Here is a 27,664-nt window from a genome sequence, read left to right as displayed (position 1 = left end):
CTGTCTGGTGTGTGTAGTGTCTGGTGTGTGTGTACTGTCTGGTGTGTGTGTACTGTCTGGTGTGTGTGTACTGTCTGGTGTGTGTGTACTGTCTGGTGTGTGTGTAGTGTCTGGTGTGTGTGTAGTGTCTGGTGTGTGTACTGTCTGGTGTGTGTAGTGTCTGGTGTGTGTGTAGTGTCTGGTGTGTGTGTACTGTCTGGTGTGTGTGTGTACTGTCTGGTGTGTGTGTACTGTCTGGTGTGTGTGTAGTGTCTGGTGTGTGTGTACTGTCTGGTGTGTGTGTAGTGTCTGGTGTGTGTGTACTGTCTGGTGTGTGTGTAGTGTCTGGTGTGTGTGTACTGTCTGGTGTGTGTGTACTTTCTGGTGTGTGTGTAGTGTCTGGTGTGTGTGTACTGTCTGGTGTGTGTGTAGTGTCTGGTGTGTGTACTGTCTGGTGTGTGTGTAGTGTCTGGTGTGTGTGTACTGTCTGGTGTGCGTGTACTGTCTGGTGTGTGTGTAGTGTCTGGTGTGTGTACTGTCTGGTGTGTGTGTAGTGTCTGGTGTGTGTACTGTCTGGTGTGTGTGTAGTGTCTGGTGTGTGTGTACTGTCTGGTGTGTGTGTACTGTCTGGTGTGTGTGTGTACTGTCTGGTGTGTGTGTAGTGTCTGGTGTGTGTGTACTGTCTGGTGTGTGTGTGTGTACTGTCTGGTGTGTGTGTACTGTCTGGTGTGTGTGTAGTGTCTGGTGTGTGTGTAGTGTCTGGTGTGCGTGTACTGTCTGGTGTGTGTGTAGTGTCTGGTGTGTGTACTGTCTGGTGTGTGTGTAGTGTCTGGTGTGCGTGTACTGTCTGGTGTGTGTGTAGTGTCTGGTGTGTGTACTGTCTGGTGTGTGTAGTGTCTGGTGTGTGTAGTGTCTGGTGTGTGTGTGTAGTGTCTGGTTTGTGTGTACTGTCTGGTGTGTGTGTGTACTGTCTGGTGTGTGTGTACTGTCTGGTGTGTGTGTAGTGTCTGGTGTGTGTGTACTGTCTGGTGTGTGTGTAGTGTCTGGTGTGTGTGTACTGTCTGGTGTGTGTGTAGTGTCTGGTGTGTGTGTACTGTCTGGTGTGTGTGTACTTTCTGGTGTGTGTGTAGTGTCTGGTGTGTGTGTGTACTGTCTGGTGTGTGTGTAGTGTCTGGTGTGTGTACTGTCTGGTGTGTGTGTAGTGTCTGGTGTGTGTGTACTGTCTGGTGTGCGTGTACTGTCTGGTGTGTGTGTAGTGTCTGGTGTGTGTACTGTCTGGTGTGTGTGTAGTGTCTGGTGTGTGTACTGTCTGGTGTGTGTGTAGTGTCTGGTGTGTGTGTACTGTCTGGTGTGCGTGTACTGTCTGGTGTGCGTGTACTGTCTGGTGTGTGTGTAGTGTCTGGTGTGTGTGTAGTGTCTGGTGTGTGTACTGTCTGGTGTGTGTGTAGTGTCTGGTGTGTGTACTGTCTGGTGTGTGTGTACTGTCTGGTGTGTGTGTTGGTGTGTGTGTGTAGTGTCTGGTGTGTGTGTAGTGTCTGGTGTGTGTGTAGTGTCTGGTGTGTGTGTAGTGTCTGGTGTGTGTGTACTGTCTGGTGTGTGTGTACTGTCTGGTGTGTGTGTACTGTCTGGTGTGTGTGTAGTGTCTGGTGTGTGTGTAGTGTCTGGTGTGTGTACTGTCTGGTGTGCGTGTAGTGTCTGGTGTGTGTGTAGTGTCTGGTGTGTGTACTGTCTGGTGTGCGTGTAGTGTCTGGTGTGTGTGTAGTGTCTGGTGTGTGTGTAGTGTCTGGTGTGTGTACTGTCTGGTGTGTGTGTTGGTGTGTGTGTAGTGTCTGGTGTGTGTACTGTCTGGTGTGTGTGTAGTGTCTGGTGTGTGTACTGTCTGGTGTGTGTGTAGTGTCTGGTGTGTGTGTACTGTCTGGTGTGTGTGTACTGTCTGGTGTGTGTGTACTGTCTGGTGTGTGTGTACTGTCTGGTGTGTGTACTGTCTGGTGTGTGTGTAGTGTCTGGTGTGTGTACTGTCTGGTGTGTGTGTGTACTGTCTGGTGTGTGTGTACTGTCTGGTGTGTGTGTGTAGTGTCTGGTGTGTGTGTACTGTCTGGTGTGTGTGTGTACTGTCTGGTGTATGTGTAGTGTCTGGTGTGTGTGTAGTGTCTGGTGTGTGTACTGTCTGGTGTGTGTGTACTGTCTGGTGTATGTGTAGTGTCTGGTGTGTGTGTACTGTCTGGTGTGTGTGTAGTGTCTGGTGTGTGTACTGTCTGGTGTGTGTGTGTACTGTCTGGTGTGTGTGTAGTGTCTGGTGTGTGTGTACTGTCTGGTGTGTGTACTGTCTGGTGTGTGTACTGTCTGGTGTGTGTGTACTGTCTGGTGTGTGTGTAGTGTCTGGTGTGTGTACTGTCTGGTGTGTGTACTGTCTGGTGTATGTGTAGTGTCTGGTGTGTGTGTAGTGTCTGGTGTGTGTGTACTGTCTGGTGTGTGTGTACTGTCTGGTGTATGTGTAGTGTCTGGTGTGTGTGTGTGTACTGTCTGGTGTGTGTGTAGTGTCTGGTGTGTGTGTGTACTGTCTGGTGTGTGTGTAGTGTCTGGTGTGTGTGTACTGTCTGGTGTGTGTACTGTCTGGTGTGTGTGTACTGTCTGGTGTGTGTGTACTGTCTGGTGTGTGTGTACTGTCTGGTGTGTGTACTGTCTGGTGTGTGTACTGTCTGGTGTATGTGTAGTGTCTGGTGTGTGTGTAGTGTCTGGTGTGTGTGTACTGTCTGGTGTGTGTGTACTGTCTGGTGTATGTGTAGTGTCTGGTGTGTGTACTGTCTGGTGTGTGTGTAGTGTCTGGTGTGTGTACTGTCTGGTGTGTGTGTAGTGTCTGGTGTGTGTGTACTGTCTGGTGTGTGTACTGTCTGGTGTGTGTGTAGTGTCTGGTGTGTGTACTGTCTGGTGTGTGTGTGTGTACTGTCTGGTGTGTGTGTAGTGTCTGGTGTGTGTGTACTGTCTGGTGTGTGTACTGTCTGGTGTGTGTACTGTCTGGTGTGTGTGTGTGTAGTGTCTGGTGTGTGTAGTGTCTGGTGTGTGTGTACTGTCTGGTGTGTGTGTAGTGTCTGGTGTGTGTGTACTGTCTGGTGTGTGTGTACTGTCTGGTGTGTGTGTACTGTCTGGTGTGTGTGTAGTGTCTGGTGTGTGTGTACTGTCTGGTGTGTGTGTACTGTCTGGTGTGTGTGTGTACTGTCTGGTGTGTGTGTAGTGTCTGGTGTGTGTGTACTGTCTGGTGTGTGTGTACTGTCTGGTGTGTGTGTACTGTCTGGTGTGTGTGTAGTGTCTGGTGTGTGTGTAGTGTCTGGTGTGTGTACTGTCTGGTGTGTGTAGTGTCTGGTGTGTGTAGTGTCTGGTGTGTGTGTAGTGTCTGGTGTGTGTGTACTGTCTGGTGTGTGTGTGTGTGTACTGTCTGGTGTGTGTGTACTGTCTGGTGTGTGTGTAGTGTCTGGTGTGTGTGTACTGTCTGGTGTGTGTGTAGTGTCTGGTGTGTGTGTGTACTGTCTGGTGTGTGTGTAGTGTCTGGTGTGTGTGTACTGTCTGGTGTGTGTGTACTTTCTGGTGTGTGTGTGTAGTGTCTGGTGTGTGTGTACTGTCTGGTGTGTGTGTAGTGTCTGGTGTGTGTACTGTCTGGTGTGTGTGTAGTGTCTGGTGTGTGTGTAGTGTCTGGTGTGTGTGTACTGTCTGGTGTGCGTGTACTGTCTGGTGTGTGTGTAGTGTCTGGTGTGTGTACTGTCTGGTGTGTGTGTAGTGTCTGGTGTGTGTACTGTCTGGTGTGTGTGTAGTGTCTGGTGTGTGTGTACTGTCTGGTGTGTGTGTACTGTCTGGTGTGTGTGTACTGTCTGGTGTGTGTGTAGTGTCTGGTGTGTGTGTACTGTCTGGTGTGTGTGTGTGTACTGTCTGGTGTGTGTGTACTGTCTGGTGTGTGTGTAGTGTCTGGTGTGTGTGTAGTGTCTGGTGTGCGTGTACTGTCTGGTGTGTGTGTAGTGTCTGGTGTGTGTACTGTCTGGTGTGTGTGTAGTGTCTGGTGTGTGTGTACTGTCTGGTGTGCGTGTACTGTCTGGTGTGTGTGTAGTGTCTGGTGTGTGTACTGTCTGGTGTGTGTAGTGTCTGGTGTGTGTAGTGTCTGGTGTGTGTGTAGTGTCTGGTGTGTGTGTACTGTCTGGTGTGTGTGTGTACTGTCTGGTGTGTGTGTACTGTCTGGTGTGTGTGTAGTGTCTGGTGTGTGTGTACTGTCTGGTGTGTGTGTAGTGTCTGGTGTGTGTGTACTGTCTGGTGTGTGTGTAGTGTCTGGTGTGTGTGTACTGTCTGGTGTGTGTGTACTTTCTGGTGTGTGTGTAGTGTCTGGTGTGTGTGTACTGTCTGGTGTGTGTGTAGTGTCTGGTGTGTGTACTGTCTGGTGTGTGTGTAGTGTCTGGTGTGTGTGTACTGTCTGGTGTGCGTGTACTGTCTGGTGTGTGTGTAGTGTCTGGTGTGTGTACTGTCTGGTGTGTGTGTAGTGTCTGGTGTGTGTACTGTCTGGTGTGTGTGTAGTGTCTGGTGTGTGTGTACTGTCTGGTGTGCGTGTACTGTCTGGTGTGCGTGTACTGTCTGGTGTGTGTGTAGTGTCTGGTGTGTGTGTAGTGTCTGGTGTGTGTACTGTCTGGTGTGTGTGTAGTGTCTGGTGTGTGTACTGTCTGGTGTGTGTGTACTGTCTGGTGTGTGTGTTGGTGTGTGTGTAGTGTCTGGTGTGTGTGTAGTGTCTGGTGTGTGTGTACTGTCTGGTGTGTGTGTACTGTCTGGTGTGTGTGTACTGTCTGGTGTGTGTGTGTGTAGTGTCTGGTGTGTGTGTAGTGTCTGGTGTGTGTACTGTCTGGTGTGCGTGTAGTGTCTGGTGTGTGTGTAGTGTCTGGTGTGTGTACTGTCTGGTGTGCGTGTAGTGTCTGGTGTGTGTGTAGTGTCTGGTGTGTGTGTAGTGTCTGGTGTGTGTACTGTCTGGTGTGTGTGTACTGTCTGGTGTGTGTGTTGGTGTGTGTGTAGTGTCTGGTGTGTGTACTGTCTGGTGTGTGTGTAGTGTCTGGTGTGTGTACTGTCTGGTGTGTGTGTAGTGTCTGGTGTGTGTGTACTGTCTGGTGTGTGTGTACTGTCTGGTGTGTGTGTACTGTCTGGTGTGTGTGTGTACTGTCTGGTGTGTGTACTGTCTGGTGTGTGTGTAGTGTCTGGTGTGTGTACTGTCTGGTGTGTGTGTACTGTCTGGTGTGTGTGTACTGTCTGGTGTGTGTGTGTAGTGTCTGGTGTGTGTGTACTGTCTGGTGTGTGTGTACTGTCTGGTGTATGTGTAGTGTCTGGTGTATGTGTAGTGTCTGGTGTGTGTACTGTCTGGTGTGTGTGTACTGTCTGGTGTGTGTGTAGTGTCTGGTGTGTGTGTAATGTCTGGTGTGTGTGTAGTGTCTGGTGTGTGTGTACTGTCTGCTGTGTGTGTAGTGTCTGGTGTGTGTACTGTCTGGTGTGTGTGTGTGTACTGTCTGGTGTGTGTGTAGTGTCTGGTGTGTGTGTACTGTCTGGTGTGTGTACTGTCTGGTGTGTGTACTGTCTGGTGTGTGTGTACTGTCTGGTGTGTGTGTAGTGTCTGGTGTGTGTACTGTCTGGTGTGTGTACTGTCTGGTGTATGTGTAGTGTCTGGTATGTGTGTAGTGTCTGGTGTGTGTGTACTGTCTGGTGTGTGTGTACTGTCTGGTGTATGTGTAGTGTCTGGTGTGTGTGCACTGTCTGGTGTGTGTGTAGTGTCTGGTGTGTGTGTACTGTCTGGTGTGTGTGTAGTGTCTGGTGTGTGTGTACTGTCTGGTGTGTGTACTGTCTGGTGTGTGTGTACTGTCTGGTGTGTGTGTACTGTCTGGTGTGTGTGTACTGTCTGGTGTGTGTACTGTCTGGTGTGTGTACTGTCTGGTGTATGTGTAGTGTCTGGTGTGTGTGTAGTGTCTGGTGTGTGTGTACTGTCTGGTGTGTGTGTACTGTCTGGTGTATGTGTAGTGTCTGGTGTGTGTGTACTGTCTGGTGTGTGTGTAGTGTCTGGTGTGTGTGTGTACTGTCTGGTGTGTGTACTGTCTGGTGTGTGTGTAGTGTCTGGTGTGTGTACTGTCTGGTGTGTGTGTGTACTGTCTGGTGTGTGTGTAGTGTCTGGTGTGTGTGTACTGTCTGGTGTGTGTACTGTCTGGTGTGTGTACTGTCTGGTGTGTGTGTACTGTCTGGTGTGTGTGTGTGTGTAGTGTCTGGTGTGTGTACTGTCTGGTGTGTGTGTGTGTACTGTCTGGTGTGTGTGTAGTGTCTGGTGTGTGTGTACTGTCTGGTGTGTGTGTGTACTGTCTGGTGTGTGTGTAGTGTCTGGTGTGTGTGTACTGTCTGGTGTGTGTGTACTGTCTGGTGTGTGTGTAGTGTCTGGTGTGTGTGTACTGTCTGGTGTGTTTACTGTCTGGTGTGTGTGTAGTGTCTGGTGTGTGTACTGTCTGGTGTGTGTGTGTACTGTCTGGTGTGTGTGTAGTGTCTGGTGTGTGTGTACTGTCTGGTGTGTGTACTGTCTGGTGTGTGTACTGTCTGGTGTGTGTGTGTACTGTCTGGTGTGTGTGTACTGTCTGGTGTGTGTGTAGTGTCTGGTGTGTGTGTACTGTCTGGTGTGTGTGTAGTGTCTGGTGTGTGTGTACTGTCTGGTGTGTGTGTAGTGTCTGGTGTGTGTGTACTGTCTGGTGTGTGTGTACTTTCTGGTGTGTGTGTAGTGTCTGGTGTGTGTGTACTGTCTGGTGTGTGTGTAGTGTCTGGTGTGTGTACTGTCTGGTGTGTGTGTAGTGTCTGGTGTGTGTGTACTGTCTGGTGTGCGTGTACTGTCTGGTGTGCGTGTACTGTCTGGTGTGTGTGTAGTGTCTGGTGTGTGTGTAGTGTCTGGTGTGTGTACTGTCTGGTGTGTGTGTAGTGTCTGGTGTGTGTACTGTCTGGTGTGTGTGTACTGTCTGGTGTGTGTGTGTTGGTGTGTGTGTAGTGTCTGGTGTGTGTGTAGTGTCTGGTGTGTGTGTACTGTCTGGTGTGTGTGTAGTGTCTGGTGTGTGTGTACTGTCTGGTGTGTGTGTACTGTCTGGTGTGTGTGTACTGTCTGGTGTGTGTGTAGTGTCTGGTGTGTGTGTAGTGTCTGGTGTGTGTACTGTCTGGTGTGCGTGTAGTGTCTGGTGTGTGTGTGTAGTGTCTGGTGTGTGTACTGTCTGGTGTGCGTGTAGTGTCTGGTGTGTGTGTAGTGTCTGGTGTGTGTGTAGTGTCTGGTGTGTGTACTGTCTGGTGTGTGTGTACTGTCTGGTGTGTGTGTTGGTGTGTGTGTAGTGTCTGGTGTGTGTACTGTCTGGTGTGTGTGTAGTGTCTGGTGTGTGTACTGTCTGGTGTGTGTGTAGTGTCTGGTGTGTGTGTACTGTCTGGTGTGTGTGTACTGTCTGGTGTGTGTGTACTGTCTGGTGTGTGTGTACTGTCTGGTGTGTGTACTGTCTGGTGTGTGTGTAGTGTCTGGTGTGTGTACTGTCTGGTGTGTGTGTACTGTCTGGTGTGTGTGTACTGTCTGGTGTGTGTGTGTAGTGTCTGGTGTGTGTGTACTGTCTGGTGTGTGTGTACTGTCTGGTGTATGTGTAGTGTCTGGTGTGTGTGTAGTGTCTGGTGTGTGTACTGTCTGGTGTGTGTGTACTGTCTGGTGTATGTGTAGTGTCTGGTGTGTGTGTACTGTCTGGTGTGTGTGTGTAGTGTCTGGTGTGTGTGTACTGTCTGGTGTGTGTACTGTCTGGTGTGTGTGTAGTGTCTGGTGTGTGTACTGTCTGGTGTGTGTGTGTACTGTCTGGTGTGTGTGTAGTGTCTGGTGTGTGTGTACTGTCTGGTGTGTGTACTGTCTGGTGTGTGTACTGTCTGGTGTGTGTGTACTGTCTGGTGTGTGTGTAGTGTCTGGTGTGTGTACTGTCTGGTGTGTGTACTGTCTGGTGTATGTGTAGTGTCTGGTGTGTGTGTAGTGTCTGGTGTGTGTGTACTGTCTGGTGTGTGTGTACTGTCTGGTGTATGTGTAGTGTCTGGTGTGTGTGTACTGTCTGGTGTGTGTGTGTAGTGTCTGGTGTGTGTGTACTGTCTGGTGTGTGTGTAGTGTCTGGTGTGTGTGTACTGTCTGGTGTGTGTACTGTCTGGTGTGTGTGTGTACTGTCTGGTGTGTGTGTGTACTGTCTGGTGTGTGTGTACTGTCTGGTGTGTGTACTGTCTGGTGTGTGTACTGTCTGGTGTATGTGTAGTGTCTGGTGTGTGTGTGTAGTGTCTGGTGTGTGTGTACTGTCTGGTGTGTGTGTACTGTCTGGTGTATGTGTAGTGTCTGGTGTGTGTGTACTGTCTGGTGTGTGTGTAGTGTCTGGTGTGTGTGTAGTGTCTGGTGTGTGTACTGTCTGGTGTGTGTGTAGTGTCTGGTGTGTGTACTGTCTGGTGTGTGTGTGTGTACTGTCTGGTGTGTGTGTAGTGTCTGGTGTGTGTGTACTGTCTGGTGTGTGTACTGTCTGGTGTGTGTACTGTCTGGTGTGTGTGTACTGTCTGGTGTGTGTGTGTGTGTGTAGTGTCTGGTGTGTGTACTGTCTGGTGTGTGTGTACTGTCTGGTGTGTGTGTAGTGTCTGGTGTGTGTGTACTGTCTGGTGTGTGTGTACTGTCTGGTGTGTGTGTACTGTCTGGTGTGTGTGTAGTGTCTGGTGTGTGTGTACTGTCTGGTGTGTGTGTGTAGTGTCTGGTGTGTGTGTACTGTCTGGTGTGTGTGTACTGTCTGGTGTGTGTGTACTGTCTGGTGTGTGTGTAGTGTCTGGTGTGTGTGTACTGTCTGGTGTGTGTGTACTGTCTGGTGTGTGTGTACTGTCTGGTGTGTGTGTAGTGTCTGGTGTGTGTGTACTGTCTGGTGTGTGTGTACTGTCTGGTGTGTGTGTACTGTCTGGTGTGTGTGTAGTGTCTGGTGTGTGTGTAGTGTCTGGTGTGTGTACTGTCTGGTGTGTGTAGTGTCTGGTGTGTGTAGTGTCTGGTGTGTGTGTAGTGTCTGGTGTGTGTGTACTGTCTGGTGTGTGTGTGTACTGTCTGGTGTGTGTGTACTGTCTGGTGTGTGTGTAGTGTCTGGTGTGTGTGTACTGTCTGGTGTGTGTGTAGTGTCTGGTGTGTGTGTACTGTCTGGTGTGTGTGTAGTGTCTGGTGTGTGTGTGTACTGTCTGGTGTGTGTGTACTTTCTGGTGTGTGTGTAGTGTCTGGTGTGTGTGTACTGTCTGGTGTGTGTGTAGTGTCTGGTGTGTGTACTGTCTGGTGTGTGTGTAGTGTCTGGTGTGTGTGTACTGTCTGGTGTGCGTGTACTGTCTGGTGTGTGTGTGTAGTGTCTGGTGTGTGTACTGTCTGGTGTGTGTGTAGTGTCTGGTGTGTGTACTGTCTGGTGTGTGTGTAGTGTCTGGTGTGTGTGTACTGTCTGGTGTGTGTGTACTGTCTGGTGTGTGTGTACTGTCTGGTGTGTGTGTAGTGTCTGGTGTGTGTGTACTGTCTGGTGTGTGTGTGTGTACTGTCTGATGTGTGTGTACTGTCTGGTGTGTGTGTAGTGTCTGGTGTGTGTGTAGTGTCTGGTGTGCGTGTACTGTCTGGTGTGTGTGTAGTGTCTGGTGTGTGTACTGTCTGGTGTGTGTGTAGTGTCTGGTGTGTGTGTACTGTCTGGTGTGCGTGTACTGTCTGGTGTGTGTGTAGTGTCTGGTGTGTGTACTGTCTGGTGTGTGTAGTGTCTGGTGTGTGTAGTGTCTGGTGTGTGTGTAGTGTCTGGTGTGTGTGTACTGTCTGGTGTGTGTGTGTACTGTCTGGTGTGTGTGTACTGTCTGGTGTGTGTGTAGTGTCTGGTGTGTGTGTACTGTCTGGTGTGTGTGTAGTGTCTGGTGTGTGTGTACTGTCTGGTGTGTGTGTAGTGTCTGGTGTGTGTGTACTGTCTGGTGTGTGTGTACTTTCTGGTGTGTGTGTAGTGTCTGGTGTGTGTGTACTGTCTGGTGTGTGTGTAGTGTCTGGTGTGTGTACTGTCTGGTGTGTGTGTAGTGTCTGGTGTGTGTGTACTGTCTGGTGTGTGTGTAGTGTCTGGTGTGTGTGTAGTGTCTGGTGTGTGTACTGTCTGGTGTGTGTGTAGTGTCTGGTGTGTGTGTACTGTCTGGTGTGCGTGTACTGTCTGGTGTGCGTGTACTGTCTGGTGTGTGTGTAGTGTCTGGTGTGTGTGTAGTGTCTGGTGTGTGTACTGTCTGGTGTGTGTGTAGTGTCTGGTGTGTGTACTGTCTGGTGTGTGTGTACTGTCTGGTGTGTGTGTTGGTGTGTGTGTGTAGTGTCTGGTGTGTGTGTAGTGTCTGGTGTGTGTGTACTGTCTGGTGTGTGTGTAGTGTCTGGTGTGTGTGTACTGTCTGGTGTGTGTGTACTGTCTGGTGTGTGTGTACTGTCTGGTGTGTGTGTGTAGTGTCTGGTGTGTGTGTAGTGTCTGGTGTGTGTACTGTCTGGTGTGCGTGTAGTGTCTGGTGTGTGTGTAGTGTCTGGTGTGTGTACTGTCTGGTGTGCGTGTAGTGTCTGGTGTGTGTGTAGTGTCTGGTGTGTGTGTAGTGTCTGGTGTGTGTACTGTCTGGTGTGTGTGTACTGTCTGGTGTGTGTGTTGGTGTGTGTGTAGTGTCTGGTGTGTGTACTGTCTGGTGTGTGTGTAGTGTCTGGTGTGTGTACTGTCTGGTGTGTGTGTAGTGTCTGGTGTGTGTGTACTGTCTGGTGTGTGTGTACTGTCTGGTGTGTGTGTACTGTCTGGTGTGTGTGTACTGTCTGGTGTGTGTACTGTCTGGTGTGTGTGTAGTGTCTGGTGTGTGTACTGTCTGGTGTGTGTGTACTGTCTGGTGTGTGTGTACTGTCTGGTGTGTGTGTGTAGTGTCTGGTGTGTGTGTACTGTCTGGTGTGTGTGTACTGTCTGGTGTATGTGTAGTGTCTGGTGTGTGTGTAGTGTCTGGTGTGTGTACTGTCTGGTGTGTGTGTACTGTCTGGTGTATGTGTAGTGTCTGGTGTGTGTGTACTGTCTGGTGTGTGTGTAGTGTCTGGTGTGTGTGTACTGTCTGGTGTGTGTACTGTCTGGTGTGTGTGTAGTGTCTGGTGTGTGTACTGTCTGGTGTGTGTGTGTACTGTCTGGTGTGTGTGTAGTGTCTGGTGTGTGTGTACTGTCTGGTGTGTGTACTGTCTGGTGTGTGTACTGTCTGGTGTGTGTGTACTGTCTGGTGTGTGTGTAGTGTCTGGTGTGTGTACTGTCTGGTGTGTGTACTGTCTGGTGTATGTGTAGTGTCTGGTGTGTGTGTAGTGTCTGGTGTGTGTGTGTACTGTCTGGTGTGTGTGTACTGTCTGGTGTATGTGTAGTGTCTGGTGTGTGTGTACTGTCTGGTGTGTGTGTGTAGTGTCTGGTGTGTGTATACTGTCTGGTGTGTGTGTAGTGTCTGGTGTGTGTGTACTGTCTGGTGTGTGTACTGTCTGGTGTGTGTGTACTGTCTGGTGTGTGTGTACTGTCTGGTGTGTGTGTACTGTCTGGTGTGTGTACTGTCTGGTGTGTGTACTGTCTGGTGTATGTGTAGTGTCTGGTGTGTGTGTAGTGTCTGGTGTGTGTGTACTGTCTGGTGTGTGTGTACTGTCTGGTGTATGTGTAGTGTCTGGTGTGTGTGTACTGTCTGGTGTGTGTGTAGTGTCTGGTGTGTGTGTACTGTCTTGTGTGTGTACTGTCTGGTGTGTGTGTGTGTGTAGTGTCTGGTGTGTGTACTGTCTGGTGTGTGTGTGTACTGTCTGGTGTGTGTGTAGTGTCTGGTGTGTGTGTACTGTCTGGTGTGTGTACTGTCTGGTGTGTGTACTGTCTGGTGTGTGTGTACTGTCTGGTGTGTGTGTGTGTAGTGTCTGGTGTGTGTACTGTCTGGTGTGTGTGTACTGTCTGGTGTGTGTGTAGTGTCTGGTGTGTGTGTACTGTCTGGTGTGTGTGTGTGTGTGTGTACTGTCTGGTGTGTGTGTACTGTCTGGTGTGTGTGTAGTGTCTGGTGTGTGTGTACTGTCTGGTGTGTGTGTACTGTCTGGTGTGTGTGTACTGTCTGGTGTGTGTGTAGTGTCTGGTGTGTGTGTACTGTCTGGTGTGTGTACTGTCTTGTGTGTGTGTAGTGTCTGGTGTGTGTACTGTCTGGTGTGTGTGTGTGTGTACTGTCTGGTGTGTGTGTAGTGTCTGGTGTGTGTGTACTGTCTGGTGTGTGTACTGTCTGGTGTGTGTACTGTCTGGTGTGTGTGTACTGTCTGGTGTGTGTGTAGTGTCTGGTGTGTGTACTGTCTGGTGTGTGTGTACTGTCTGGTGTGTGTGTAGTGTCTGGTGTGTGTGTACTGTCTGGTGTGTGTGTACTGTCTGGTGTGTGTGTACTGTCTGGTGTGTGTGTAGTGTCTGGTTTGTGTACTGTCTGGTGTGTGTGTACTGTCTGGTGTGTGTGTAGTGTCTGGTGTGTGTGTACTGTCTGGTGTGTGTGTACTGTCTGGTGTGTGTGTACTGTCTGGTGTGTGTGTAGTGTCTGGTGTGTGTGTACTGTCTGGTGTGTGTGTAGTGTCTGGTGTGTGTGTAGTGTCTGGTGTGTGTAGTGTCTGGTGTGTGTGTACTGTCTGGAGTGTGTGTACTGTCTGGTGTGTGTGTACTGTCTGGTGTGTGTGTACTGTCTGGTGTGTGTGTACTGTCTGGTGTGTGTGTAGTGTCTGGTGTGTGTGTACTGTCTGGTGTGTGTGTACTGTCTGGTGTGTGTGTAGTGTCTGGTGTGTGTGTACTGTCTGGTGTGTGTGTAGTGTCTGGTGTGTGTGTAGTGTCTGGTGTGTGTGTAGTGTCTGGTGTGTGTGTACTGTCTGGTGTGTGTAGTGTCTGGTGTGTGTGTGTACTGTCTGGTGTGTGTGTAGTGTCTGGTGTGTGTGTGTACTGTCTGGTGTGTGTGTACTGTCTGGTGTGTGTGTACTGTCTGGTGTGTGTGTAGTGTCTGGTGTGTGTGTGTACTGTCTGGTGTGTGTGTAGTGTCTGGTGTGTGTGTAGTGTCTGGTGTGTGTGTAGTGTCTGGTGTGTGTACTGTCTGGTGTGCGTGTAGTGTCTGGTGTGTGTGTAGTGTCTGGTGTGTGTGTAGTGTCTGGTGTGTGTACTGTCTGGTGTGTGTGTGTACTGTCTGGTGTGTGTGTTGGTGTGTGTGTAGTGTCTGGTGTGTGTACTGTCTGGTGTGTGTGTAGTGTCTGGTGTGTGTACTGTCTGGTGTGTGTGTAGTGTCTGGTGTGTCTGGTGTGTGTGTACTGTCTGGTGTGTGTGTACTGTCTGGTGTGTGTGTAGTGTCTGGTGTGTGTACTGTCTGGTGTGTGTGTGTAGTGTCTGGTGTGTGTGTACTGTCTGGTGTGTGTGTACTGTCTGGTGTGTGTGTAGTGTCTGGTGTGTGTGTGTGTACTGTCTGGTGTGTGTGTACTGTCTGGTGTGTGTGTACTGTCTGGTGTGTGTGTAGTGTCTGGTGTGTGTGTACTGTCTGGTGTGTGTGTAGTGTCTGGTGTGTGTGTGTAGTGTCTGGTGTGTGTACTGTCTGGTGTGTGTGTAGTGTCTGGTGTGTGTGTGTAGTGTCTGGTGTGTGTACTGTCTGGTGTGCGTGTAGTGTCTGGTGTGTGTGTAGTGTCTGGTGTGTGTGTAGTGTCTGGTGTGTGTACTGTCTGGTGTGTGTGTACTGTCTGGTGTGTGTGTTGGTGTGTGTGTAGTGTCTGGTGTGTGTACTGTCTGGTGTGTGTGTAGTGTCTGGTGTGTGTACTGTCTGGTGTGTGTGTAGTGTCTGGTGTGTCTGGTGTGTGTGTACTGTCTGGTGTGTGTGTACTGTCTGGTGTGTGTGTACTGTCTGGTGTGTGTGTAGTGTCTGGTGTGTGTGTACTGTCTGGTGTGTGTGTGTACTGTCTGGTGTGTGTGTGTAGTGTCTGGTGTGTGTGTAGTGTCTGGTGTGTGTACTGTCTGGTGTGTGTGTGTGTACTGTCTGGTGTGTGTGTAGTGTCTGGTGTGTGTGTACTGTCTGGTGTGTGTACTGTCTGGTGTGTGTACTGTCTGGTGTGTGTGTACTGTCTGGTGTGTGTGTGTGTGTGTGTGTAGTGTCTGGTGTGTGTGTACTGTCTGGTGTGTGTGTAGTGTCTGGTGTGTGTGTACTGTCTGGTGTGTGTGTACTGTCTGGTGTGTGTGTACTGTCTGGTGTGTGTGTAGTGTCTGGTGTGTGTGTACTGTCTGGTGTGTGTGTACTGTCTGGTGTGTGTGTACTGTCTGGTGTGTGTGTAGTGTCTGGTGTGTGTGTACTGTCTGGTGTGTGTACTGTCTGGTGTGTGTGTAGTGTCTGGTGTGTGTACTGTCTGTGTGTGTGTGTGTGTACTGTCTGGTGTGTGTGTAGTGTCTGGTGTGTGTGTACTGTCTGGTGTGTGTACTGTCTGGTGTGTGTACTGTCTGGTGTGTGTGTACTGTCTGGTGTGTGTGTAGTGTCTGGTGTGTGTACTGTCTGGTGTGTGTGTACTGTCTGGTGTGTGTGTAGTGTCTGGTGTGTGTGTACTGTCTGGTGTGTGTGTACTGTCTGGTGTGTGTGTACTGTCTGGTGTGTGTGTAGTGTCTGGTGTGTGTGTACTGTCTGGTGTGTGTGTACTGTCTGGTGTGTGTGTAGTGTCTGGTGTGTGTGTACTGTCTGGTGTGTGTGTACTGTCTGGTGTGTGTGTACTGTCTGGTGTGTGTGTAGTGTCTGGTGTGTGTGTACTGTCTGGTGTGTGTGTAGTGTCTGGTGTGTGTGTAGTGTCTGGTGTGTGTAGTGTCTGGTGTGTGTGTACTGTCTGGAGTGTGTGTACTGTCTGGTGTGTGTGTACTGTCTGGTGTGTGTGTACTGTCTGGTGTGTGTGTACTGTCTGGTGTGTGTGTAGTGTCTGGTGTGTGTGTACTGTCTGGTGTGTGTGTACTGTCTGGTGTGTGTGTAGTGTCTGGTGTGTGTGTACTGTCTGGTGTGTGTGTAGTGTCTGGTGTGTGTGTAGTGTCTGGTGTGTGTGTAGTGTCTGGTGTGTGTGTACTGTCTGGTGTGTGTAGTGTCTGGTGTGTGTGTACTGTCTGGTGTGTGTGTAGTGTCTGGTGTGTGTGTGTACTGTCTGGTGTGTGTGTACTGTCTGGTGTGTGTGTACTGTCTGGTGTGTGTGTAGTGTCTGGTGTGTGTGTACTGTCTGGTGTGTGTGTAGTGTCTGGTGTGTGTGTAGTGTCTGGTGTGTGTACTGTCTGGTGTGTGTGTAGTGTCTGGTGTGTGTGTAGTGTCTGGTGTGTGTGTAGTGTCTGGTGTGCGTGTAGTGTCTGGTGTGTGTGTAGTGTCTGGTGTGTGTGTAGTGTCTGGTGTGTGTACTGTCTGGTGTGTGTGTACTGTCTGGTGTGTGTGTTGGTGTGTGTGTAGTGTCTGGTGTGTGTACTGTCTGGTGTGTGTGTAGTGTCTGGTGTGTGTACTGTCTGGTGTGTGTGTAGTGTCTGGTGTGTCTGGTGTGTGTGTACTGTCTGGTGTGTGTGTACTGTCTGGTGTGTGTGTAGTGTCTGGTGTGTGTGTAGTGTCTGGTGTGTGTGTAGTGTCTGGTGTGTGTGTACTGTCTGGTGTGTGTAGTGTCTGGTGTGTGTGTACTGTCTGGTGTGTGTGTAGTGTCTGGTGTGTGTGTGTACTGTCTGGTGTGTGTGTACTGTCTGGTGTGTGTGTACTGTCTGGTGTGTGTGTAGTGTCTGGTGTGTGTGTACTGTCTGGTGTGTGTGTAGTGTCTGGTGTGTGTGTAGTGTCTGGTGTGTGTGTAGTGTCTGGTGTGTGTACTGTCTGGTGTGTGTGTAGTGTCTGGTGTGTGTGTAGTGTCTGGTGTGTGTACTGTCTGGTGTGCGTGTAGTGTCTGGTGTGTGTGTAGTGTCTGGTGTGTGTGTAGTGTCTGGTGTGTGTACTGTCTGGTGTGTGTGTACTGTCTGGTGTGTGTGTTGGTGTGTGTGTAGTGTCTGGTGTGTGTACTGTCTGGTGTGTGTGTAGTGTCTGGTGTGTGTACTGTCTGGTGTGTGTGTAGTGTCTGGTGTGTCTGGTGTGTGTGTACTGTCTGGTGTGTGTGTACTGTCTGGTGTGTGTGTACTGTCTGGTGTGTGTGTAGTGTCTGGTGTGTGTACTGTCTGGTGTGTGTGTACTGTCTGGTGTGTGTGTACTGTCTGGTGTGTGTGTGTGTGTAGTGTCTGGTGTGTGTGTAGTGTCTGGTGTGTGTAGTGTCTGGTGTGTGTGTACTGTCTGGAGTGTGTGTACTGTCTGGTGTGTGTGTACTGTCTGGTGTGTGTGTACTGTCTGGTGTGTGTGTACTGTCTGGTGTGTGTGTACTGTCTGGTGTGTGTGTAGTGTCTGGTGTGTGTACTGTCTGGTGTGTGTGTACTGTCTGGTGTGTGTGTACTGTCTGGTGTGTGTGTGTAGTGTCTGGTGTGTGTGTAGTGTCTGGTGTGTGTAGTGTCTGGTGTGTGTGTACTGTCTGGAGTGTGTGTACTGTCTGGTGTGTGTGTACTGTCTGGTGTGTGTGTAGTGTCTGGTGTGTGTGTAGTGTCTGGTGTGTGTGTACTGTCTGGTGTGTGTGTGTACTGTCTGGTGTGTGTGTAGTGTCTGGTGTGTGTGTACTGTCTGGTGTGTGTGTAGTGTCTGGTGTGTGTGTGTAGTGTCTGGTGTGTGTGTACTGTCTGGTGTGTGTGTACTGTCTGGTGTGTGTGTACTGTCTGGTGTGTGTGTGTAGTGTCTGGTGTGTGTGTAGTGTCTGGTGTGTGTGTACTGTCTGGTGTGTGTGTACTGTCTGGTGTGTGTGTACTGTCTGGTGTGTGTGTACTGTCTGGTGTGTGTGTAGTGTCTGGTGTGTGTGTACTGTCTGGTGTGTGTGTAGTGTCTGGTGTGTGTGTGTAGTGTCTGGTGTGTGTGTAGTGTCTGGTGTGTGTGTACTGTCTGGTGTGTGTAGTGTCTGGTGTGTGTGTACTGTCTGGTGTGTGTGTACTGTCTGGTGTGTGTGTACTGTCTGGTGTGTGTGTACTGTCTGGTGTGTGTGTAGTGTCTGGTGTGTGTGTACTGTCTGGTGTGTGTGTAGTGTCTGGTGTGTGTGTACTGTCTGGTGTGTGTGTACTGTCTGGTGTGTGTGTGTAGTGTCTGGTGTGTGTGTAGTGTCTGGTGTGTGTGTACTGTCTGGTGTGTGTACTGTCTGGTGTGTGTGTACTGTCTGGTGTGTGTGTACTGTCTGGTGTGTGTGTAGTGTCTGGTGTGTGTGTACTGTCTGGTGTGTGTGTAGTGTCTGGTGTGTGTGTGTAGTGTCTGGTGTGTGTGTAGTGTCTGGTGTGTGTGTACTGTCTGGTGTGTGTACTGTCTGGTGTGTGTGTACTGTCTGGTGTGTGTGTACTGTCTGGTGTGTGTGTACTGTCTGGTGTGTGTGTACTGTCTGGTGTGTGTACTGTCTGGTGTATGTGTAGTGTCTGGTGTGTGTGTAGTGTCTGGTGTGTGTGTAGTGTCTGGTGTGTGTGTACTGTCTGGTGTGTGTGTACTGTCTGGTGTGTGTGTAGTGTCTGGTGTGTGTACTGTCTGGTGTATGTGTAGTGTCTGGTGTGTGTGTAGTGTCTGGTGTGTGTGTAGTGTCTGGTGTGTGTGTACTGTCTGGTGTGTGTGTACTGTCTGGTGTGTGTGTAGTGTCTGGTGTGTGTGTACTGTCTGGTGTGTGTGTAGTGTCTGGTGTGTGTGTGTAGTGTCTGGTGTGTGTGTAGTGTCTGGTGTGTGTGTGTACTGTCTGGTGTGTGTGTAGTGTCTGGTGTGTGTGTAGTGTCTGGTGTGTGTGTAGTGTCTGGTGTGTGTGTACTGTCTGGTGTGTGTGTGTACTGTCTGGTGTGTGTGTACTGTCTGGTGTGTGTGTACTGTCTGGTGTGTGTGTAGTGTCTGGTGTGTGTGTACTGTCTGGTGTGTGTGTGTAGTGTCTGGTGTGTGTACTGTCTGGTGTGTACTGTCTGGTGTGTGTGTACTGTCTGGTGTGTACTGTCTGGTGTGTGTGTACTGTCTGGTGTGTGTGTAGTGTCTGGTGTGTGTGTACTGTCTGGTGTGTGTGTAGTGTCTGGTGTGTGTGTAGTGTCTGGTGTGTGTGTACTGTCTGGTGTGTGTGTAGTGTCTGGTGTGTACTGTCTGGTGTGTGTGTAGTGTCTGGTGTGTGTGTACTGTCTGGTGTGTACTGTCTGGTGTGTGTGTAGTGTCTGGTGTGTACTGTCTGGTGTGTGTGTACTGTCTGGTGTGTACTGTCTGGTGTGTGTGTACTGTCTGGTGTGTGTGTAGTGTCTGGTGTGTGTGTACTGTCTGGTGTGTGTGTAGTGTCTGGTGTGTGTGTGTAGTGTCTGGTGTGTGTGTAGTGTCTGGTGTGTGTGTGTAGTGTCTGGTGTGTGTGTAGTGTCTGGTGTGTGTGTGTGTAGTGTCTGGTGTGTGTGTGTACTGTCTGGTGTGTGTGTACTGTCTGGTGTGTGTGTAGTGTCTGGTGTGTGTGTACTGTCTGGTGTGTGTGTACTGTCTGGTGTGTGTGTACTGTCTGGTGTGTGTGTACTGTCTGGTGTGTGTGTAGTGTCTGGTGTGTGTGTACTGTCTGGTGTGTGTGTAGTGTCTGGTGTGTGTGTAGTGTCTGGTGTGTGTGTACTGTCTGGTGTGTGTGTACTGTCTGGTGTGTGTGTACTGTCTGGTGTGTGTGTACTGTCTGGTGTGTGTGTAGTGTCTGGTGTGTGTGTATTGTCTGGTGTGTGTGTACTGTCTGGTGTGTGTGTACTGTCTGGTGTGTGTGTACTGTCTGGTGTGTGTGTGTAGTGTCTGGTGTGTGTGTAGTGTCTGGTGTGTGTGTACTGTCTGGTGTGTGTGTAGTGTCTGGTGTGTGTGTAGTGTCTGGTGTGTGTACTGTCTGGTGTGTGTGTACTGTCTGGTGTGTGTGTACTGTCTGGTGTGTGTGTAGTGTCTGGTGTGTGTGTACTGTCTGGTGTGTGTGTGTAGTGTCTGGTGTGTGTGTACTGTCTGGTGTGTGTGTACTGTCTGGTGTGTGTGTACTGTCTGGTGTGTGTGTACTGTCTGGTGTGTACTGTCTGGTGTGTGTGTAGTGTCTGGTGTGTGTGTACTGTCTGGTGTGTACTGTCTGGTGTGTGTGTAGTGTCTGGTGTGTGTGTACTGTCTGGTGTGTGTGTAGTGTCTGGTGTGTGTAGGCCTATTCTGTACAACATTTGCAACTGTTTTTATCACTTAATTAGAAGCACCACAATGTTAAATGTGTGTTTTCTGTTAGTTACACAACGACTACTGATAGGATACACACACTTGCAGTGTTTACGCCTACTTGAACACTTGGGACAAATAGAGGAAAGACGTCATGCAAGTGGTCAAGTGCAAAGACTGAAAGTGTGTGTGTCTGCACAAGGCAGAGTGTGTTATATATCCAGGGTGTGTGTGTGTGTGTGTGCAGGTCACCGTCTCCATGTACAAGCGAGGGGCTCAGGGCTGGCTGGGAAAACCGCTGATCGCCACGGCAACAATCCCGTCCAGCACACGCGTGATCTTCCGCATCCGAGGAGAAACTGCAGACGCCAAGATCCCGGCCGGCAGCATCCGCTCCATCACTCTGAGCATCTGAGGAAGACTCCGTCCATCGTCTTCATGACTGACTAATCAGGACCTTTCAGAGGCGCTGTTTTTCTGTCTAATGAGGGAAACTCCAGGAGGAGTGTATCACTGACTGATCCGTACAGTATCGATTCATAGACATCAGCCTGCATGTTGAACTGTACAATCTTAAAGGGGTGGTAAAACGCCCTTTTCACGAGATGTAAAGTAAGTCTCTGTTGTCCCCAGAGTGTGTGTGTGTGTGAAGCTTCAGCTCAGAATACCCCACAGATATTTCGCACAGCATGTTAAAGTTCTCCCTTTTTGAGGGTCAGTAAAAACGCGTCGTTTAGTGTGTGTCCCTTCAAATGCAAATGAGCTGCTGCTCCCGGAGCTTCAAGAGCTTGTGTGTGTGTATGTGTGTGTGTGTGTGTGTGTGTGTTAGCAGCTCAAGTTACCTCACACACACGCACTAAAATGTCAGAAACTGTTCTGCCTTTTATGTTTAAACTGGAGTCGGACAATGATGAGACTCAACGGCTAGTTGATGAGTTTGTGTTGCTGATGTGGAGTTAACTATTTTAAATTAGCATATTCTGTCATGATAATCTATAAATCGCTCGTGTGGGAACTGTTGTACGATGCCTACAGAGTGACATGATACTGCATTTGTGTTATGAACCGGATTGCAATAAATGTGAAAAGACGGATGCGACAGCTTTAGCCTGAACTCACAAATGAGCTCGACTACAACAACTCTTCCTCTTCTTTGAAACAATCTACATTGTTAAAAGCGCTATATAAATGAAGATGACTTGACTTGACTTGACTCAACATGCACTGCGTGTTCCCGGGGGCGGGGTTGTGTAAATTTTAGGGTTGGTGATGTCACTAATCCGGGAGTGGGTTTATGTAAATTTTAGGGTTGGTGATGTCACTAACCAGGGGGCGGGGTTATGTACATTTTAGGGTTGGTGATGTCACTAACCAGGGGGCGGGGTTATGTAATTTTTAGGGTTGGTGATGTCACTAACCAGGGGGCGGGGTTATGTAATTTTTAGGGTTGGTGATGTCACTAACCAGGGGGCGGGGTTATGTAAATTTTAGGGTTGGTGATGTCACTAACCCGGGAGGAATATTGTGTAGTCTCTACCAGCCGTTTGTTGTAGTCCTTAAAAATTGATTTTTTTAAAAGCAAATATCTCCCTTTGCTTTGAACTTTGAGCGTTAACTTGGCAGATGTTGTTTATGCTCAAACAGCAACATTACACACTAACTAAAGTTAGAAAAGTCAAATCATAATCAACCCTTTAAGTTTTTATAGATTCATCCATTTTCTAAACATTCTTGAGATTCTAGTGAATCTCCATGTGTTCATGATGACCTTTACAATGTTCAACAGTTTTTTAAAGTGACTTTAAAAGCCTAAACATAGAAAAGATAATTGGTGTCATTATATTGATTATGATCCCTTTCTGACCTCGTTTGTGGGAATATTCCGGTCATGGGGATATTCTGCTCTGTTAAAGCTTTATAAATATTTTTGAAGGTTTATATATAAAAAAAAAAAAACATTTTTCACAATTTGGAATAATTGATATTTCATGCTATTTTAATGACTATAATGCAATAAATACAAAGAGGTTTCTGAGAATGGATATTATAATTTCTTCATTTTAAAAGTCAAATGACATTTACACTCGATCCGCTGATGCTCTCTGTATTTTTGCTCCTAAGTAAAAGTTGTTGAAACCAGAGCGTTAACTGTGGTTTTAAACTACTCTTTATTGTCAGAACATATCAGGACAAACACTTGCCTAACAGGAGAACATTTCACAAATCTGAGGTAGAACATTCAATCATTTGTCATTCTTCCTTAACAAAATAAATATATTTATTGGACAATTTCTTAGTTTCTGCATGTGCTAATTTTTTTTTGTTGGTAAAATGTAATATTCTGACTGTTTGAGTTTTATTAAACTTAACTATTGGTCATACAATATCATGCATTTAAATCATGACAACCACAGATGAAACCAGGCATAGCCTGTAGCACCTCACTATCACGGCAAAGTGTAACTTTATGGTTTCTATGGTATTTGTATGAAAAACAGTAGCCTAAATACATTATTAAATACTGTAATTATATTCCATTAGTCCTTTAATACATTGTCTACATTAATAATATACAATTCAATATGTAAGGCCCGTTATATTGGCCCAATCTGCCGGTCCGCCAATACACGGGGAAGGTTTTCACGTGCTCTGTCCTCACTCATGCAAAGTATTGGTTGGTTAAATTTACAATACATTTAGTTATGTATTCTCTCGTTAATTCATCTGACTCCATAAATGAAAGGTTTTAATAATATCTGTGCCTCACTAAAAGTGAGCGAATGTTTGACTATTCCTTTTAACCATTAAATGAACAATGTCAAAATCAGTTAGAATAATCACATGTAACAATTTAATATTTCAGATATCAGAGATCAATTCCACAATCAATTCAAATATCTAGAGCATGGTTATACATTGGTTACAGCAAAGAATCTTACCCAGCTTGTACCTGAGATAGAGAGAGAGAGAGAGAGAGAGAGAGAGAGAGAGAGAGAGAGAGAGAGAGAGACCTATTCCTTTCGTGTCCAGCCAAGAAGAGCCCCGATAGAGCACGCACACCTTCCTTTATCCTGTTTGCCCAGGTGATACAGGGGATGGGGAAAACCACCCTCAAATGGTTTAACCAGTTTTCTCTAGACTTCTATAAACCTTATTACCTTTTATTTTATCTATCTGGATATGAGATATCTGTACCACTCACTTTGAGACATTTCAAATGACACCAAAAACATAACAGTCAATGATAAACATTCACATTAAACCATATTCTTGTGTGAGTTCTTAGTAGTTTGCGGAAGTGAGGTCGTATGGAGGAGGTCAAATGGTAATTAGCCCTTTGTCTCAGACCAGGGCCTCAACCAGTATTTTCAGTCTTACAATATGTATATCCCAGATTTCATGGTGCAGTTGATATTACTAGGCTAACGTTACAGTAAATCCATGGTAAATGATGGGAATTTGTAGAAGGAAAAGCCTTCAGACTGTATCGCTGCGCACAGTGTTTCTCCTGTTGGTCAGCGCTGTTTCAACTGCCTTTAAACTGGTTTAAATCACGGAGACATTTGTGTTCTTCGCTGAACTCAAGCGCTTCTCTCTGGATTTCGTGACCGAGACCGATCAGAGTTGCGCTGTCGTTTGGACTTTGAGCCGAGCGGATAAACGGTCCGTGTGGCGCGCGGTTCAAATGAGTTTCGTTCTGCTTTTGGCACATAAACATTATCGAACATTTATCGAACTCTTGATATCGTTTTATCGAGAAAAATTATATCGCGATAATTATCGTTATCGTTTTATCGCCCAGCCCTAGTTGATACTGGTGCCTGTATTAAAATAATATTAAATATCAATATATTATTCTTCATTCAGTTCTATGCAGCAGAATCAGATTTAACAGATTAAGTTTTTGACCAATTGTCAAAATAAAGTATAGTCCTACAAAGCTATCATTATCAGAGCATGTGAGCAGATAGCAGGGAGAGGACCAGTGAATGAGAGTATAGCACCATTTTACCAGTGTTGCCCAGCACGGCTATACACACCATGTTACAGCACAGTAGTGCTATTGCAAACAGAAACGAGTCTAGAGAAATTTCATGTCGGCATGTTTTTTTAGCGGACTTTGCCTTTCCGGTGAGCGTGAGCGACTGAGCAGAGCGCGCAACACACACGCACACGCACACGCACGCACACACACACACGCGGAGGTTGCAGCGGAACATTGAGCAGAACGCGCTGCGAACACGGAGCGGAGAGCACAGCGCAGACACACAGTTGAACACGCTTCGAAGTTGTGCATCTTCGGAAGCGGAGTCGCTCGCAGTCACAAAACTTGCTGAGCCAGAGTGAAACCAGATCGCCGATCACGGAGGGGCGGGGCGGCGCCCCAAAAACCTAAAATACAATTTTCGGCCGAACATTTTTGGCAGCCTAAATTTGGTGCAGGATGCATCCCTAATTTTAAGACAATCATATGCTCTCGCGGGCCTTATAAAATAAAGTGGCGGGCTGGAATAGGCTCGCGGGCCTTGAGTTTGACACAACACTCTCAGAAAAAAAGGTACAAAAGCTGTCACTATGGCGTTTCAAAAGGTACACCTTTGTACCTAAAGAGTGCAAATATTTAAGTCCCTCAAAGGTACATATTGGTACCCTTTTGAAGGGTACTGTCCCAGTGACAGCTTTTGTGCCTTTTTTTCTGAGAGTGAATGTGGTTTACAGGCTGAAGGCTGAAACACATTAGTCAAACTAATCCGTATTTCGATCAATTAAACAAAACGACACAGAAGCTCTCGACCAATCACAGAATCACAGCAACATCTGACGCTTGTCGAATTCAGAAATCACAGCATTATCAGCTTTCATTCAGGTCTGATTATTGATCCGGACGCTGCTAAACGCGCATCACGTGACCAAATCACACCGTGAACTGTCAATCATGTCATCACCTTCACCTTTGACCCCACAGATGAATCCAGTTAATGTGGGTCACGTGATGACTGATGTTGAGCTGAGAACAAGGACACAGGTTTATGTTTCAAAACATCCTTATTGCAGGAAAAGATCATTAGATTCACTCTGAAGCTTCGACTGCTGCTGCATTCTGGGTAATAATTCAGGAATGTCTGAATGCGTTTTCTCAGTTTCACATCCGCTGTTTTTGCCCTGAGATCATCTTCAAACGAAGCAATAAAGCGGTCCGTCGCTGTTCAATCTGAGTCTAACATCAGCAATACTTCAGTGTGTTGGTCTCGAGGCCGAGGCGTGAGTGTGTGTGTGTGTGTGTGTGTGTGTGTGTGTGTGTGTGTGTGTGTGTCGTGGGAATCGCTCCGAGGTTCACATGTTACTTTAGAAGCATGAGATCACACAGACTCTTTCTGATCATACAAAGCAAGAGCAGCGTTTGTTCCTGATGTCCTGAAAGCTTCTGTGGGATCTGGAGCTGAAGGGGGATCTGGAGCTGAAGGGCTCTGCCACACCAGCACACGATCAACACACACAGATTGTGTTTTAAAGGTGAGAGGGTTCGGACAGGAGTGTGTGTGTGTGTGTGTGTGTGTGTGTGTGTGTGTGTGTGTGTGAAGGGAAACACCAGTTTAACGGCCCACGGTAACATCTGATCCACTGAGGCGAAGTCTAATCATCCAGGAGTTAAACGTCTGACTGTCAGAAACTGAGATCTGTGTCCTGGTTTCAGCTTCGCCTCAGGAACGAGGAACCGACACTCGAGAACCAGCCCTGATCCTCATCTAACACTCTGACACACACACACACACACACACACACACACACACACACACACACACACACACACACACACACACACACACACACACACACACACACACACACACACACACACACACACACACACACACACACACACACACACACACACACACACACACACACACACACTTTATTATGCTTTTGTTCCTGAGAAAGGGAAGAAATTTGATGTCAAGGTTTTTTCCACCAAAAACATTATTTCCATCCGCTCATCTGGCAGCTTTTGTTTATGCCAGTTTATTTAAATCAAATTGTATTTATTTTAATAAATGTAATGTTTTATTAAAATGTATTTGTTTATTTAGTTTAATATTGTTACTATTTATTTATTTATTTATGTGGCCTATATATTTTACAAATGTATTTTTTTTTTATCAAATGTTTGTATTTAAATCAAAATGTATTTGTTCTACTCAGTTTATTTCAAATTTATTTTTGCATTTAAATGTATGCTTAGTTAATTAGTTCAATCTTTGTATTATTTATATGTAGCCTAGGCTATATTGTGTGAAGACGCCTGGTTCTGATGCGACTCGATGTCTGGGTCGAACCGCTTCACTGTGATCCGGTTCTGATCCGATCGAGACATTCATCACGTTCATCAGGAGATTCTCCTCGGCTCTCCAGAAGCCGGACAAGGAAGTCAATTTTCCAATTTAGCAAACGCAAAGATGACAGGAAACGGTGTAATTTACTGCCGTCAGCGCAGATGAGGGTCATTACCTCTAAACGCCATTCCATATGAAGCTCAGGTCATCATAACGAGAGCCATGGAGTCATTACTGTTAATTAGAGGAATTAGTGACATCATTTAACAAACGCACAAATAATGTTTAGGATATTGAAGCAGCAGCCGAAGCCATTAGACCAGCAACGCTTTTTAATGCAATGCATTTCGTACACAATTTCTGGAATGTGTGTGTGTGTGTGTGTGTATGAGTGAGAGTGTGTGAGTCTGCCAGTTCACTCTGTCAACAAACAAAAGCGTTTCTGTCTGTGGATTTGATTGGTTTTCATGCCTCTATTTTTTATGAATTCATTAAACTGTCACTTAATATTGGAATTATCATGAATGTAAGTTTCCTAGTCGGAAAGTGTAGATGAACACCCTTTCAGTGTTTACTTCTGGGAAAATCAGAGATAATTTTGATGCCCGAGTTTTGCGAGCCATAAACTTTACAGTTTTTCTCAGTTGCTGAAGAGCATTGTTTAATACTGAAGCCATATTTTCAAAAATCATTACTAAAATGAATGTTGGTTAATCTCACCTCCAAAACTCACTCAGACCTCAAAATAATCTGGTTCCACCAAAACACTGGCAACAATTCTCATTCAGAAACATACGTCAATCATAACACACTGACATAAAACACACCCAACAGGAGCATTACATAAATCATGAACTTTTATCTTTGAAGTTTGAATGATTTTTCACATAAATCAGTATTTCATCATAGGAAAGAATGAGATCTTTTCATTTTACTGACTGTTTTACAGCTTAAAGAATGAATGAGAAATGCAATAATATGAAAAAAAATCTGTATCTTTACATATAACAATTTACATGCAAAAAAAAAGAAAGAACAACAAAAACAAAAATCCTGAAGCAATAATAATTACAAAAAAAAAAAACAACCAACCAAGTCCTAGTCGGAAATTCCTAGTTGGAAATTTAAAGAAAGAAATTCCTATTCCGAGTTTCCTAGTTGGAAATTCCTAATCAGATTTCCACGTCAGAGTCGGAGCCATAAACCTTCCACATGGCGGAGAGGAGAACGATTGCTGCTGTGAACTGCTATTCTATATTAGTTTTTCCACAACAGATACATCGCCTTGGAATAAAGTAGTGCATATTTACATATATAATATGCTTCAAATCATTATTCATGTTTTATAAACAGCGAAAATAACATGCATTTGACCAAAATTCCAGAATCATCAGCAATCGGTCTATCTAGATATGTTACTATGGTTTCAGTGAATGGGACGTTACATTTTATTCAAAATTAAATATCTTCAATACATTTTGACTTTAATAAGATTTCCTCAAGAAATAGGAAAGAATAAACCTGGTGTCCTGCATGATTCCCATTCTTTCTGACAACAAAAGCACTTGAACAGGATGAGCTTGGGAAGCAGGACACTTCCGACAGCATGAGAAACAGCATCAACACACACTCCCCTGATGATGCTCACACACACCCCTGAATCACTCATCTACTGTGAGACGCACGTCAGAAGACTCTTAGAGGAGAGCGAGTGTAGAAGAGAAGAGTGATGTGCTTGCAGACGGTCCGAGGAAAAGCTCTGAGTGTGTCAGACTAATGTGTGTTTGAGCCGCTTTAATGAGAACCTGCACTGACGGTCATGCAGAGCTCAGGGTTCAGATTCTAATCAGACTCCAGGACTTTAAGCACATTTGGGGATTTCATGGACAACAATCAGCACTTATCAAACAATATCTTTATTCTTATTATCTTTATAAGGTCTCTGACGTTTCACTTCATAGAGATCCATCCACTGACCAGCGCTGTCCGTCATGGGAGTCTCCTCAGCCACTGAGAGGATAGACATCGCTTTCCTCATCCAAACC

General features: G+C 47.0%; 1 protein-coding gene across 1 annotated transcript in view; it reads left to right on the top strand.

Moving 5' to 3' along the window:
- The window catches only part of LOC308707263 (uncharacterized protein), a 33,553-nt gene extending 11,978 nt beyond the window's left edge, over window positions 1-21,575 (top strand). Inside the window, exon 8 of the mRNA XM_081393580.1 lies at window positions 19,532-21,575. Coding sequence (XP_081249706.1) covers window positions 19,532-19,699 — 168 coding nt within the window. The 3' untranslated portion in view covers window positions 19,700-21,575. The remainder of the gene's footprint in view (window positions 1-19,531) is intronic.
- Window positions 21,576-27,664: the final 6,089 nt, after the last annotated feature.

The sequence above is a fragment of the Scardinius erythrophthalmus genome, assembly GCF_964197995.2.
Source record: "Scardinius erythrophthalmus genome assembly, chromosome: 18".
Classification (NCBI taxonomy): Eukaryota; Metazoa; Chordata; class Actinopteri; order Cypriniformes; family Leuciscidae; genus Scardinius; species Scardinius erythrophthalmus.
This window is presented reverse-complemented; position numbering and strand designations above follow the sequence as displayed.